General features: G+C 34.0%; 1 protein-coding gene across 3 annotated transcripts; it reads left to right on the forward strand.

Annotated features, from left to right (window-relative positions):
- The first annotated feature begins 1,937 nt into the window (after positions 1-1,937).
- LOC134282866 (SCO-spondin-like) lies at positions 1,938-13,627 on the forward strand. Of its 3 annotated transcripts, none has more exons than XR_009995375.1 (22): positions 1,938-2,022; positions 2,158-2,256; positions 4,471-4,584; positions 4,947-5,039; positions 5,211-5,300; positions 5,480-5,653; positions 6,417-6,590; positions 6,740-6,910; positions 7,049-7,219; positions 7,450-7,620; positions 7,760-7,927; positions 8,212-8,382; positions 8,480-8,650; positions 8,753-8,923; positions 9,067-9,234; positions 9,445-9,615; positions 9,711-9,881; positions 10,343-10,510; positions 10,657-10,758; positions 12,495-12,699; positions 13,050-13,174; positions 13,336-13,627. XR_009995375.1 is itself a non-coding variant. In XM_062765251.1 (22 exons), exons 1-22 carry the CDS (start codon positions 1,983-1,985, stop codon positions 13,429-13,431), a joined length of 3,153 nt encoding a protein of 1,050 aa, XP_062621235.1. In that variant the 5' UTR covers positions 1,938-1,982; the 3' UTR covers positions 13,432-13,627. The 3 variants fall into 3 exon arrangements, 2 of the variants coding, with proteins under 2 accessions (XP_062621235.1, XP_062621236.1); XM_062765251.1 differs by having other exon boundaries at positions 12,495-12,668; XM_062765252.1 differs by having other exon boundaries at positions 12,495-12,652.
- Positions 13,628-14,431: the final 804 nt, after the last annotated feature.

The raw sequence follows: 14,431 nt of genomic DNA on the forward strand, positions 1-14,431 counted from the left end.
GCATCCTTGGGTAAAGAGGATTCAAGATTTTCCACAATGAAGGGTCACTCCCTCATTCAAGGGGCGATAAGTAAGAAATAGTAAAATTTGGTGACATATTTTTTAAAAAAAAGATCTTCTCAAGAACTACAGGGCCAAAAAAATTGAAACTTACAGAAAAAACTTCTATGTATATAAATAGATTCAAATTGTTGAAACCCGGTCCTCCAGAATGATTTTAAATTAAAATTTAGATGATTTTAATTTCCCCAGAAGCATGCCTTGGGCCTGTTAGAAGAGGAACATTGACTCAAATTTCACGGAAGGCCCAATGGTTAATCATTTAATTCTATCCTTTTAAAAAAAATGTTAAGTGGAAATCTATGGCTAGTAGAGTAGACCCATGTACTAGCAACATAACAGGTAAAGAAAAGTAAAGATTACATGCAGTGTAATTAACAGTACGTATTTGAATAAAACACCAGACGAATATGTATGTGCATTAAGAAAATAAATATATTAAATACCTGGTAATGCGTAGAACAACGAAGGAGTTGTGATGCACATGAATTTTGGTTAACATTCAACACAACCACATGGTGTCTGAACAGGACAATTAAAAATTATGAAAATTTAGAAAGGTATGATGGATGTCAAAATCAGAAGAAACAGAGTAGATGCGATATGTGGATAAGATTATGGAAAGCATAATTGGTACCATTTTTCAAGAAAAAAATCATCTTCACAGTTGTTGATGGAAATTGGTCTATTTAGGGAGCATAGTCTGTATTGTCTCTAATGGACCATTCGCAATCGCCAACCTATCTGACGGTGTAATTATCCCATGCCAGGCAACGGATAACCCTGAATAAGTCCATACAAAGTGTCCTGCAATGTGACGTCATGTCTATAGTCCTGGTACATGTGTAACCCTGACTTTTAAAAAAAATCTTGATATAGGTTGATTTTTGTTTAAAACTTAAAATCAATTTACATATAGAAAACTTGTACATCTCAACATTTACACTGTAGTAGACTGATAGAAGAATTTCATTGACATAGAATATTTTGTATGTAAATTATTATAATATTTGAAAAGCGAGAGTCTACTGGTATTTATTGTCATTATAAAGCAGAATTTATTGAAAATATTTTACATCAAGACACTTGCTTTCGTTTGTTGTGTCTTTGCAAAGTAGACATTTAGAAAATATATAGATATACAGGGATGATGTATAAAATCAACAATTATCGAATATACTTTCATGTCATATGTAACACTTTGATAAAATTACATAGTGAATACCTTTTGCTTAAAGGCGAACATGTTTTGTTTAAACGATGGTTGATTTCTGCAGTATTTATTACAACACTAAGAAAATGGCTGTGTGCAATTTACTTAAAACTTTTTTTATGACAAACAAGACCTGGAATTTTCACCTTTTAACACATTTGACTTCTTTTGAAGAGAGCACAGGTTGAAAAGTTGTGTATACCCCAGGTTTCCACTTACCCCAATTGCCCCTACAGGGTGTGCTCTCTCCACCATGGCACTGGATTCCTTTTCTGTTGTGTTTAGAGGTCCGTGTGTGCTCTGCTACCCACTTGTATTGCTCCAAAGCGCTTGATTACTGCTCATTCTCTTAGTTGCTTGCTGAAACAATAAGCCAGTATTATTGAAAATTGTTGAAATAAAATTATAAAATTTGTTAAAATAAAATTTTAAAATATATAGTTACATAAAGAGAGAGAGAGAGAGAGGAAAAGAAAAAGAAAACACACACATGCACAAACTCTGTGATAATGGTAAAGTAATGAAGAAATTGTTATTTAACAATCCACAAAATAAGTTTGCGTGCTATTTTGATCAGTAAAATAAGGCCGATTTGGTGAAAGATTGCCCGCAAGTAAGGCAAACCTTCTTTGTAGTAATCAGTACATTCAAAGATAAAAGAAAGAAGTTTGACACTAGAGAGTTCAAAAATCATCTCGAATGAGAGAAAATGCTTTACCATTTGATTTTATATACAGTGGTGATTGTTTGTAAGTGTTCCATAAATTTAAGTTTTCCTGCATTTCTATTTCTATTTACGTTTTGCCATGGAATTATTTTTTTCCTTGACAATTCAAAAGGAACTTGTTATGCAAATATATGTGTTACGTGAATTTTATTCCCAGGCTTACTTCCCATTATTTATGGAAATGACATGTGCAATAATTGCACAAAAGATGAAGATTGCGCAAATGTATGCCAAAATCAAAGTAAACATGCAATACGTGAGTATTCTGCCTTTTAAAAGTATAACATGTTTCTATTATATATAGTTCTTAAGGCAGTGTAAGTTGTTCAGAGAAGATTTTGTTAAAATGACATTTTGACTAGATTGCTAAAATGATAAGAAAACATAATCTACGATTAAATTGCATAAATTCTCACATTTGGGAGGAGTTAATTTGAATATGACTCTCTGATAACTTACTCGAATTTTTATTTTCATTATTTTTTCAGAACCAGTTATCTATATACATTTTGTTCGAAATGATTGTATTTTAATTATGTAAATGTGTTTCCTATATGACCTTAGCATACAAATACTGAAAAAAATGTTACATCGTGTACTAAGGTGAAATTGAATTTGCGTTTAAACACAATCGGAACCTGATATAATCAATTCGCTGATTGATAATTTCATTTTTGAACATTTTAAATATAACTAAATGATTAGAAATAAGCATAATACTTACATTTGACTGTCCCTCTCTTAATTTTGATTTTTGTAGAATTGTTAAACATAGGATTTTTTCAGAAGAAAATAAGATGGTATTGCATTGTTTTTAATTTCACCTATTTCCAAACCTTCCTCATACCATGAAAATCATTACCTTCCAAGATTGCAAATACTTTTTAGTTTTTGGAACTCAAACATTCCAACCCCAATTTCTTTTTATTGAAAATTTTTCATTTGTTTTCAGTGTCTCTTACTTCTTTTTAACAATTTTTGAATTTTTGTGAAACTATTTATAGCTAAATGTTCATTTAATAACTTTTTGATTGTAATTTCAAAATGTTTTAAAATTACTTTTGATAGTAGTTTTGCAAAGGAGAGTTTTTAAATGTTCATTATAATAATTTTTTTTTTTTTTTTAGAAAAATAACATTGTTTTGAAAATTACTCAAAAAATTGGTAAAATAGGAAGTAATTATTTACAAAACGACTATAACATTCAATTTAAGCAGAATGCCAACAGATTTTTTTCTTTTATCTATTTGGCATTTGAAGTTCGTTGTAGGTGTACTCCGGAGTATTCAATACATGTATTATCAAATATATGTGTCCTGAGATAGCTTCTTCGAAAATCAGACATACGAGGGGTTATCAAAAAGTTCGTGGACTGAGGCTATAAATTTAGTACTATGTAGTCTGTGCTTTCAAAATGTACATGGAACATGAAACAACAAAACATAAAGAAATGTTGAAAATTTTAGTTTGATACGTTCATTTTCTGCCCATTTTTTTAAAAACAAAAACGACATTCTATGATCACAAGGCACTGTCGCCATTTAGTTTCATAACGTCCGACAACATAGTTTTTCAATGTCCGCTTCTTCTACCTCATAACTTATTTTGTCCCTGGAGCTGAGTGAGGACTTAAACCCGCCTTCTTTATATGACTTGACAATGTCATGAACAGCGACTTTCAATGAAAAAAATATTCCAAATGGATTTATATATTGGAAGAGATCTTCGCTTGATTGTGCCAGCATAATTTTTTTTTTTGCTTTTGGGAGTTCAATATTTACAACACATGATTAACGTCATTTTTGACGTGATTGATTTTTCACACCTTGACCACAAATTGACATTAACTATACATCCCGTTTCTCTCTCAGAATCTATTTTGACATTAAAAAGACAAGGACCCTGGATGTATATTATTTCTCTTTAGCTATAGAGTAAACATTTCTTAGGTCTATATCAGTTATTTCAGGGGCAATCCTTTATAGAATGTTTGAAAAGGAAAGTTTAACCCCTCCTCCCTTTTGACGTCATTTTCAAAGCACTAATCGTTTGGACTCTCCATGTAAACTTTATGATAAAATTTCATAAAACTTCCAGAATGATTTTAAAATTTCATATCTTATGGAACAATTGAGCCAACACATACCTGTGCTCTCTGGACACACCAATGCTAAAAGAAACAGTACTAATTCATTTAAAAATGAAATTAATTATTTATGTTTTTTCTATAGATAGAAAAGATGATGCTAACTAGATATTTTAAAATCCATTGATGTACCTAAAGCGATTTAATTTTATGGCGCTAGTTCACGAACTTTTTGATAACCCTTCGTATGTTACGTACGAGACAAATTAAACACGTACAATATTTTGGAAATAAAGATTCCTTCCCATAAATGATTAAATTTATATATTTTTGTAAATATTTACTTAATTTGTTAATTTCTTTAAAATAACATACATCTTACAGTTAAAAGAAGGCCTGGGGATTCATGTATCCGTGATGTCGACTGTGCCTTCCATCACTGTCATGGCGATTCAGAAAGACCGATTTGCTCCTCACATGGCCACTGTGATTGCTCACGTATGTCTTTCTTCTGATTTGTAGTAACAGTAATTTAAGAAGTCTTCGTTAGTGGAAGAGGACCGTCTTTTCTCTCAGAGATTTTTTGCATCATTGTCTTATAATACATGTCCATTACTAAATCATGGTCTTGCACATTGTCTGCAAGTGCATATTTCCAAATGAATTAAATGATTGTCAGATATGAAAGATGCTGAAATTTATATAAAAATGCTTAACAACAATAACAGGACCTAATTTAAGTCTTTGTAATATCAAAAGTTTTTCTCAGAACCAATCAAATCAATGTGTTTGGTAAAAGTTCAAATGGCAGAAACAAGTATATATTAAGTAATTCTTTTTAGATTAATCATTGCTTGTAGATAACTACTGTACAACGGATGGAGATTGTTCACATCAGCACTGTCATGACTCCAAACCATACTGTACCCAAAACCACCGGTGTAATTGTGCATGTGTGTACAGTGTAAATTTCAATTTTTAAACAGAAGACATTTACTATTTAGAAAATGAATTTTGCGTAATTAAAATTAACATTCCCGGGGGGTTGTGTTTATTCACTCTTCACATATTATTTTGTATTGGTTATGGATTTTTGAGACTGTTCACTGTTAGTTATCTTTTAGCTTGCACGGTAGACAGTGATTGTTACTTTAACTGTCATCACCAAGAGATAAATGTCTGTGTCCACCACCAATGTGAATGTCACAGAAGTGGTGAGTACTTTTCTGTCTCTTGTATAATCTTTTTGTAAATATTTGTTAAATTTTATCATCGTAAATCAAAATTCTTTTATGAAAGAATGGAGATACTTTTTGGACTTGCATAGTTCAGATATTGTTTCAGTTGTTCCAATTATAAAGTATTAATACTCGTAAAATGCTTTCCTTTTTAGTTGATGGTGGATGGACTGAATGGACTGCATGGAGTCACTGTAATGCCTCTTGTGGAACCGGAAGTAAAGAAAGACATCGCACATGCACAAATCCAGCGCCATCTGGATTAGGATCTTTCTGTAGTGGATCCAACAAAGAAGAAGCTGGCTGTCATCAAACATCTTCTTGCATAGGTAAAATTAATTCTATAAAAATATTTTAACGCTGAAATATTACTTCTGTGTTGTAAAGCGGTCAAAAATAGTCCAGAAAGAAAAAAAAATCAAATATATAAAACACAATCCCTCATAAATATTGCAAATAACATTATTATTATATGTTTCTTGATGAAAAATTTTGTACATATCAATGCACTTTAGTAAACTACCGGTAAGTATTGGAAATTTTTGAGGATAAATTTTTAGCAAACATGCCTTTCAAGGAAATGTAAACAAAGCAGTGGTAACGCAAAATTTTGAAACGTAAAAATTTATCAACACCATTTTGAACCGAATTAAAATTAGATTTACGGTATGAGGTTTACATGCCTTTCAAGGGCACCTAGACTCATTTTAATTCGTGTGGGTCAGAGTTCGTGGGCAAGCAAAATTTTACATGTTTGGGGGATGTAATTATTACTTGGTTTTATGGTAGATTCAATATGTTCGATGTAAATTCGTAGAGAAGGGTAATCTGTAATATCCTCGAAAATTAGTTCACCACGTACATGTATAATGATGATTCCACAGTATTCATACACTCAGTTAGGTGGCGTAAAAATTGATGTTGCTAATTGTGATTATTGATGATAGACATTTTTTTCACAAGAAATAGAGAAGAATATAACGGATGTGAAATTCCGTGTGAGTATGGCGACCACAGAGGTACTGGTCTGAAAAATCTAATTGTGTTAATTTGGTCAGAAATAAAATACTCGAATTACGTTTTCCTGTGAAGTTGATGGAGGATGGTCAGTTTGGTTATCATGGTCCCCTTGTTCTAGTAGCTGTGGTACTGGAGGGTTGAGAACACGTGCACGTACATGTAACAACCCCGCGCCTTCAAATAGCGGAAAAAATTGTTCTGGGAATGTGTATGAAATGCAGGTCTGTCCAACAGTAAACTGTCCAGGTAAGATTTAAATCAGTATAATCCATGAATTAGGAAAACGACATTAATTTAGTAAGATTTCTTGTGATTAGTAATATTTACAAACGTTAGTGACCATGTCCCATTCTTGTAAATTGAAGTTAATTTAGAAGATTTTCTGACTAATTAAGTGAACGGTGGATGGAGTTCCTGGGATGCGTGGGGAACATGCGATGTAACTTGTGGAAGGGGTATACAGATTCGTACACGAAATTGTTCCAATCCGACACCGGCACATGGAGGCCTTAAATGTTCTAATGATTCGGCTGAAATGAGAGCATGCAATACAAGCTCTTGTGCTGGTATGTACAATTAATTTGGAGGCAAGATTAATTAACGAGTTAAATTTCTAAATTTCGGCAAGGGATTCCATTACATGTATTCATGATCCGAAAAGAAAAAGAAATCGGAAAGATTTATTTGTTTTTTTTGTGATTAAGTTGATGGTCTTTGGTCGAACTGGATGCCTTGGTCAAAATGCTCCCAGACCTGCAATACAGGTGTCAGAACCCGAGCACGTTCTTGTGATAACCCTGCTCCTTCGAATGGCGGGAAAAATTGTATCGGGGATCAATATGCTATACAGATGTGTTCTCTTACTACATGCCCAGGTTAGTATTGCTTAATTGCAACCATACAAGTATATTAAGTACAAATTTAATTCAGAATAATTATTTTCTGAGTAAAATTTATCAGAAAGAACTTCAACAGTTTTGTTTGTTTTGAACATATTGACAGCATGTCAAAGGGATTGGACACAAGTTCCAAAAACTTAGAAAGTCTTCTCCAAACTTAAACAGCATCAGACGTACCGATAAATTAATTAATTAACCTTGTTTAGTTAATGGCAGTTGGACAGACTGGACTTCTTGGTCCACGTGTTCAGCGTCGTGTGGGGGAGGGACACAGATGCGTTCTCGAAACTGTAGTAACCCTGTCCCTTCCAATGGTGGAAAAGACTGTGTTGGACATGGCAATGAAGGTCGTGCTTGTTCCTCTTCGTTGTGTCCTGGTATATTATACATTTAATATTGCAAAGGGTTTTTTATATTATCAAAACAATGCTTTTTACCAATTTTTATTTCCTTATTCAATAAAACAAAATAAAATAGAGGAAGGTCATTGCTTAAATGGTGAAAATATACATCAAGTTGATGGTGGCTGGTCGCAGTGGATGAAGTGGTCCCCTTGTTCTAGTTCGTGTGGTAATGGAACAAAAACACGCGCTCGTTCCTGTACTAATCCAACACCATTGCAGAGTGGAAAAGACTGCGTTGGAAGTGCTTATGAAATGGAACCCTGTTCACATGATTGCCCTGGTGAGCAATCATTCTTTTTATTAAAAAAATATATCCATACTTAAGTCACTAAGAACTAAGTTTTATATTCTATTTAACTTTTTAAAGTAAACACTGACAAAATTTCTTTGGCGCTGTCCCGGTTTCCTCGAGCTTTTTCAAACATGTTTTTCGTTAGAAAATTATTTTAACAATGTACATATTTTCTTAAAATTCATACCGAAACATGTTAATATTTAAATCTGAAAATCTATCAAACAGTATATAATAAATACAGTGTATGTTAAATTTCTTTCAACCATAAGTGAACGGTGGATGGACCCAATGGGCAACGTGGAGCAAATGCAGTGTAACGTGTGCAACTGGAATAGAGACTCGTAAACGAAATTGTTCTAATCCGGTGCCAGCACACGGAGGGACGCCGTGTCCCGGAGACTCGATAGAAATGAGACAATGCAATGCAAGTGCATGTAGTGGTAAATTAGTTTTTGCATTCTGTATTAAATGAAACCAAAAAAAAAATAAAAGTTAAGAAGTTTACTTAACTTAATGAAATAATTTTGACTCATAAAGTTGATGGCAATTGGACAACATGGATGCCTTGGTCTCCTTGTTCCAAGACGTGTGGAGATGGTGTAAGAACGCGTGCGCGTATGTGCAACAATCCTGCTCCTTTGTATGGCGGTAAAGACTGTGTAGGGAGCCCTTACGACATGCAACCTTGTCCCGTGATTCCTTGTGCTAGTATGTTTAATTAATATGCCTCCATGATGTCCTTTGATTTTTGCAGGGAATTCTGTTTTTTAAATTCTGCAAATACTAGTAATTTTGGTCACAATTTTTAAGCTGATGGTAGCTGGACAGATTGGACTGCTTGGTCCACCTGTTCTACGTCATGCGGAGGCGGGACAGAGTCAAGGACGCGAAACTGCAGTAATCCTGCTCCTTCCGGTGGCGGAAACAAATGTGTTGGAGATCATAAGGAAAGTCGTAATTGTTCTACATCACCTTGCATCGGTAAACTTTTGACTGTTTTCTCTCGTATCAATGGAATATTCCAGGAAGGAATGGTTAAATAATCATTTGTGTCTTGATTTAATAACCATAACCTTGTTCAAGGCTTAGGTTTAATTGTATTGAATATAATTTTTTATTTCCAGTTGACGGTGCATGGTCACAATGGATGCAATGGACTATTTGCTCAAGCACATGTGGTAACGGAACAAAAACTCGTGCTCGTGCCTGTGATAGTCCTCCGCCATCTAATCACGGGAAAGATTGTGTTGGAGATGCATACGAAACTGAACCCTGTGTTACTGTGTGTGCGGGTGAGCTAATTTTTTTATGTGCAATTCTGGATTTGAAAGGTATCAAAGGATTGTGTTTAGAAACAGTAATTGCATGTAAATTTAAGTATTTCCTTTTAATTGTTACTTTACATAGTGAACAAGCGTAGATAATGAATATATGTGCAGATCACAATTTTAACTCCAATCACGAATATTGAAAACTAGATGATTTTAATTGAATATCTTTAGTGGACGGTGGTTGGAGCGCATGGGGTGCATGGAATAAGTGTAGTGTGACATGTGGAGGAGGCGTAGAATCTCGGACTAGAAACTGTTCAAATCCACCACCAGCAAACGGAGGGAATCAATGTACCGGAGACTCGTCAGAGGCAAGGACATGCAATACAGGCGATTGTGCTGGTATGCATCTGATTCATATTTTTCTCTGTAATTTATTTCTTTTGCTTATGTGTTTTTCTCTTCACAAATGTAAGCACTATTTTCCTCCTTCGAAGTTGATGGAGGGTGGTCCGATTGGATGGCTTGGTCTACCTGTATGACGTCATGCGGAGATGGTGTACAGTCACGCGCTCGTTTCTGTACGAAACCAGCCCCTTCTCATGGGGGCAGAGATTGTGCTGGCAGTCAGTATGAAATGAAAAATTGTAATACAGGACCCTGTCCAGGTTATTACCTTATATCGTACTTTATTCATTATATTGAACGTCGTTCACAAATAGTTTTATGAGACAAAACATAATTTTAACCCCTTTTGTCCAGTATTTTTACAATCTCTTCGAACTGTGGTCGTTTCTGGTCATATTCTTTTTCCTAAAAGTTATTTCCACAAAAGTGTTTTGATAATTTTTATATGAAACTCATTTTCTTAAAATATTGAAATCATATCAATGTTTAATATCCTATAGATAAAAATTAAAGATAAAATTGTCCAGCACAAACCAGAAAAGGGTGTTAACAGGGACAATATAAGGCAAAGAACATAGAAAAAATCATTAGGTATATTTTCTTCAGTGGGGGTGGGGATGGTTAGTTATGACTAAAATAGTGAAAGAAAATTAATAATGATATACATGTCATGCACCAAGAAGCAAAATGTACTTATTCAAGTCCTCGGGTTTAACTTTAGTTGTTGTTTGGTCTACATGGGGAGCCTGGTCTGCCTGTAGTGTAACGTGCGGACGGGGAGTCAGCACACGTAGTCGTAACTGTACCAACAGTGGTGGAACCACTGTAGTCACTGGCCATTTGTGCAATGGTTCTGACAAAGAAACCGAGGAATGCGTTGCCATCCCATGTAAGATTTATAATTAAAATTACTTTAATGTAAACTATTAGTAACTAATCTGGAGGAAATAATTGATATCCTTCACAAATATTTGTACTGACATTTTATTAAACAAATCTAATCATTTTACAATCAATGCTTTCTTTTTTCAAAAGGTCCATGTCATGATAAATTGAGCCACTGTGCCCAAGATAAAGATACCCTGTGCTCAGACACCAGTTTCCAGCATTTGTGCCAGCTTACTTGTGGATTATGTGGTATATAAAATTAATGTGTCATTTCCAGAGTCTTTGTTTATTTTGCTGGTGTATCTACTATAATACCTCCTTCCTATTCATACTGCGATTGGATTCAAAACTCAGCCATGCGAATATTAAAGATGTTAAATTATCTTTGTTGCATCCTAATTCATGTCCAACCCAAGTGAATTTGGAGTCACTGTTAGTCTCCTGATAAACTCTTAAGTCCATAAACGGCCTTTTTAAGTGAACGAAAACTATATTCGTTGTACAATTTTCCTCCTTTGTTCAATTGTCATTACCTACCACTCCATATATTCCTGGGTATTTCTAGTAATATGACTTTAGTACATTCTCGGAGAAAATGAAACAGATGAATGTGAATAACTCTTCTAAATTGGTAATTTACTACTGTTGTCTCTTTTAAATCAAGTCTACACTTGAATAAATTGAGAATAAAAATTGAAATTTTGTCGGAAACAACCGCTTGTAGAAAATTTGAAAACTCGGAGGCATGCATAATCCAATGAAGCAGAAAAAACAGTAAAGGCATCTTACAATTAATCTTCCAATACTGGATCTTTGAACATTGAATATAAATATCTCGTTTCGCCACGAAGATGTGACAATTTGATTACATCATTGAAGGAATCTTTGCACTATACAGTTCTGGAAAAGATATAATGTCGTTGATAGTACTTCAACCACGTTGCTTCACTCTTACCGAAGAATGTCTTATAAAGATGGTTTCTTGGACTTCGTTTGGGTTTTAGCCTGTTTGCAACAATGACTCCATGGTGGAAGGTTTTAAGCAGAAGAAACAAATAACAGAAGACAAGAGTTATATATCATATTTCAAGACAATTTGTATTAGAAACATAAATTTAATTGTGTTGTATTTGTTCTGTTCATGTGCACAATTGTTTCCATTATTATACAAATAAAATATACAGATGAGGAATATTCATTCTGACCAGCTTTGCAACTTATCAACTGTTTGTTGGTCAGATGACTCTAAATTGATCTCTTTATATCCATTTGAATCCAACGGGTCGTAGTAGACTTTAGATATCACCGAAAAATGTTTTAGAAAAGGTTTTTTATATAAAGTGGAAGGTTTTTAAAGATGATATCGATGGAAGAAAAGGTATTTTTGTAGTCTGTTTGGCTTTCATTAAAGCCAATCAAATAATTGAACGTTTAGTTCAATCTGCAACATTTTCAGCAAATTTCAAAGAGACTTGCAGTTTTATTGTACTTTATGATATAAAAGAACTTCAAATTATCACATTCAGCACTGTCGCTACTTTTAGATTCTTGAAAAATGGAAAGGCAAAGAGCGTTGACTTTTACAGTTGACAGATTACTTCAACTTGATAATGTACGGAGGCTCTTTTACGATCGATACAAATATTTATAGCTTAACATTTATTTCAAAGAAAATATATTTCAGAGCACGAGTAATTTGTGCTCGAAGAAAATGACAACTGTCCTACCCTCTACCCTGTTAATGCCCCTAACACCATACCTATAACCACTAGATAGGTTGTCTTTATCTACTAACTAATCTGTACCTCCATACATGATTCAGGTTTAAATGTTCAAGTTAACCATCAAGTGTTAAAGTCAGCGCTTCTTGCAAAAGTTTATGACGAAGAATTATGAGGGTACAGAAAAATACAAGGGTATTAGAAAGAAGTATTGTAGTTTGTGTCGTGTGTTTAGTAATTTGACCCTGAACTCAATTTCCATAGTTATTGATGGGCTTTGGTCCAATTGGGAAGCATGGTCCGCTTGCAGCGCCTCCTGTGGGAATTCGAGTGTGCGTCAACGTATCCGTCATTGTGACAACCCCGCGCCTGTCAACGGGAAACCGTGTGAAGGTTCACACTCTGAGATTGAATTCTGCAATGTAACAGCCTGTCCCGGTAATGTTAACTTCACAGTAATTTTGGCAAAGTAGTTCATTCTTTTGATTACTGTAAATAGGATTATTTCCACCCTGTGTTATTTTTGCCCTTTAACACTTGCAAGAAATTTTGACCCGCTGAATAAGAGAATATGATGTCTTTAAATTCATCCCGATTCAAAATTCCCATGAGCAAGAAAGGCGAAAAAGCGAAAATAAACTGGGAGCATAAATTTTTCTATTGACAGTACATAACGCAAAAATAACGCGATGTTAAGGGATAGGCGAATCTATAAATTGCTTTCTCAGATGAATTAAAGTCAAAAATTCTATTGTATTTTTTATTTATCATATTACATTGTACATTGAATCGTTATATAAACCTACATATCCCGGGTAGTTGGCCCAGATTGTCCATCTTGTGATGAAAACTTGGTATGCCAATGGAACGCCACATGTGATGTATCTGAGACCTGTATGGTTAGGTCATTCTCGAATTCAGCCTTCTCGGTTCACTGTTCCAAGGTAAAACAGTTTCAAATACTACAAACATTCTTCTTTAAAAACAAGGTATGATTTTACATGTTATAAGAATATTTTGTTGTAGGTTTATAAAACGTTCTTAATATTGTTACAACTGGTGTGAAAATTTCCATAAAATGCAATAACTTTTGGGTTTATTGCAGAAAGTGGATTGTGAATTCGAGAAGACAGCTTTGAATGCAGGGGAAATATTTTGCTGTGATGATCGAATTTGTTTGACAAATATACTTGGCGTTTAGAAGCTTGCGTAGTATTTTCCATTTTATACGTTCTGAAAATATTGCTTCTTGCATGTGCGAAGTAGCAAGTATGTATTCTCTAGAATAACTTTAGAATGATCCAAACCAAAAATACTCATGCTTTTAAATATTTTTGTATTGCCTCTATTTTTTCTTTTGAACAATAAATCATATGTTATGATTATTTTTTTCTTTTAAAAAAATATGTGAGCTGAAAAGGGGAGTTTGTATGTCTTTATTGACAATTGTGGGCAAGAACTTCATTTTTATAAATGTATTCTAAATTTTAATAATAATTTGTTGACTTAAAAATATTTTAATCCATGAGAACATAACTGACAATACACGATGAAGACAAGTTAACAATTGTATGACAAACGAAATGACTTTTCCATCGTGAACTTGTTTGTGTAGTAAAATTCTACTATCACCAGCGTGTGGTGGCAAAAAACACAGATCACTTGAAACACCAAAGGTGGAATCAGGTTACATGGAGGAGGAAGCATGATCTGTCGAACTGTCACAACCGTCAACGTAGTAACTCAACACTTGAAAAAATTATACCCTATTAATTTGTAATAAACACGCCAGACAGTTTGATTTAAAGACAAATTTTACTAAAAGTTCTCCAAAAGTAGTCGACAATGTTGTCATTCAATGGATCTTCCTTGCAAAAACAATACTTCATGTAGTTAAAATGTTGGCTGAAGATATTTTTGAACTAACTGTGGGTATGACCGTTCGATAGAGTGTGCTTACAACGCATAGCACTGCTCCCAGCTCTGATATTCTGGGGTTTGCGTTTGCGCAGTGGTCAATTTGCATTGGTAAATTGAACTTTTGAATCTGATTACTGTTTGTTTTGCAAGAAAAACACAAATTTTTACATTGGTTGTCCTTGTAAAGTAGTTTAATCGTAAGTAGCTTGCCCTGGATTGGAATAAAATGAGCTTTTGCAGACTCATAAATTCCATATGCAGGTGAAAAGTTTAGTTCATTA

This window comes from Saccostrea cucullata, unplaced genomic scaffold (assembly GCF_032062105.1).
Source record: "Saccostrea cucullata isolate Sc308-1 unplaced genomic scaffold, CSIRO_AGI_Scuc_v1 ctg406, whole genome shotgun sequence".
NCBI lineage: Eukaryota > Metazoa > Mollusca > Bivalvia > Ostreida > Ostreidae > Saccostrea > Saccostrea cuccullata.

Bases quoted from the DNA above. Each gene is read 5' to 3' on its own strand.
- LOC134282866 (XM_062765251.1), top strand. From the start codon at position 1,983: ATGCTTTACCATTTGATTTTATATACAGTGGTGATTGTTT. The intron at 7,220-7,449 runs GTTAGTATTGCT...AACCTTGTTTAG, and splicing joins TTCTCTTACTACATGCCCAG to TTAATGGCAGTTGGACAGAC. The intron at 7,928-8,211 runs GTGAGCAATCAT...TTCAACCATAAG, and splicing joins CTGTTCACATGATTGCCCTG to TGAACGGTGGATGGACCCAA.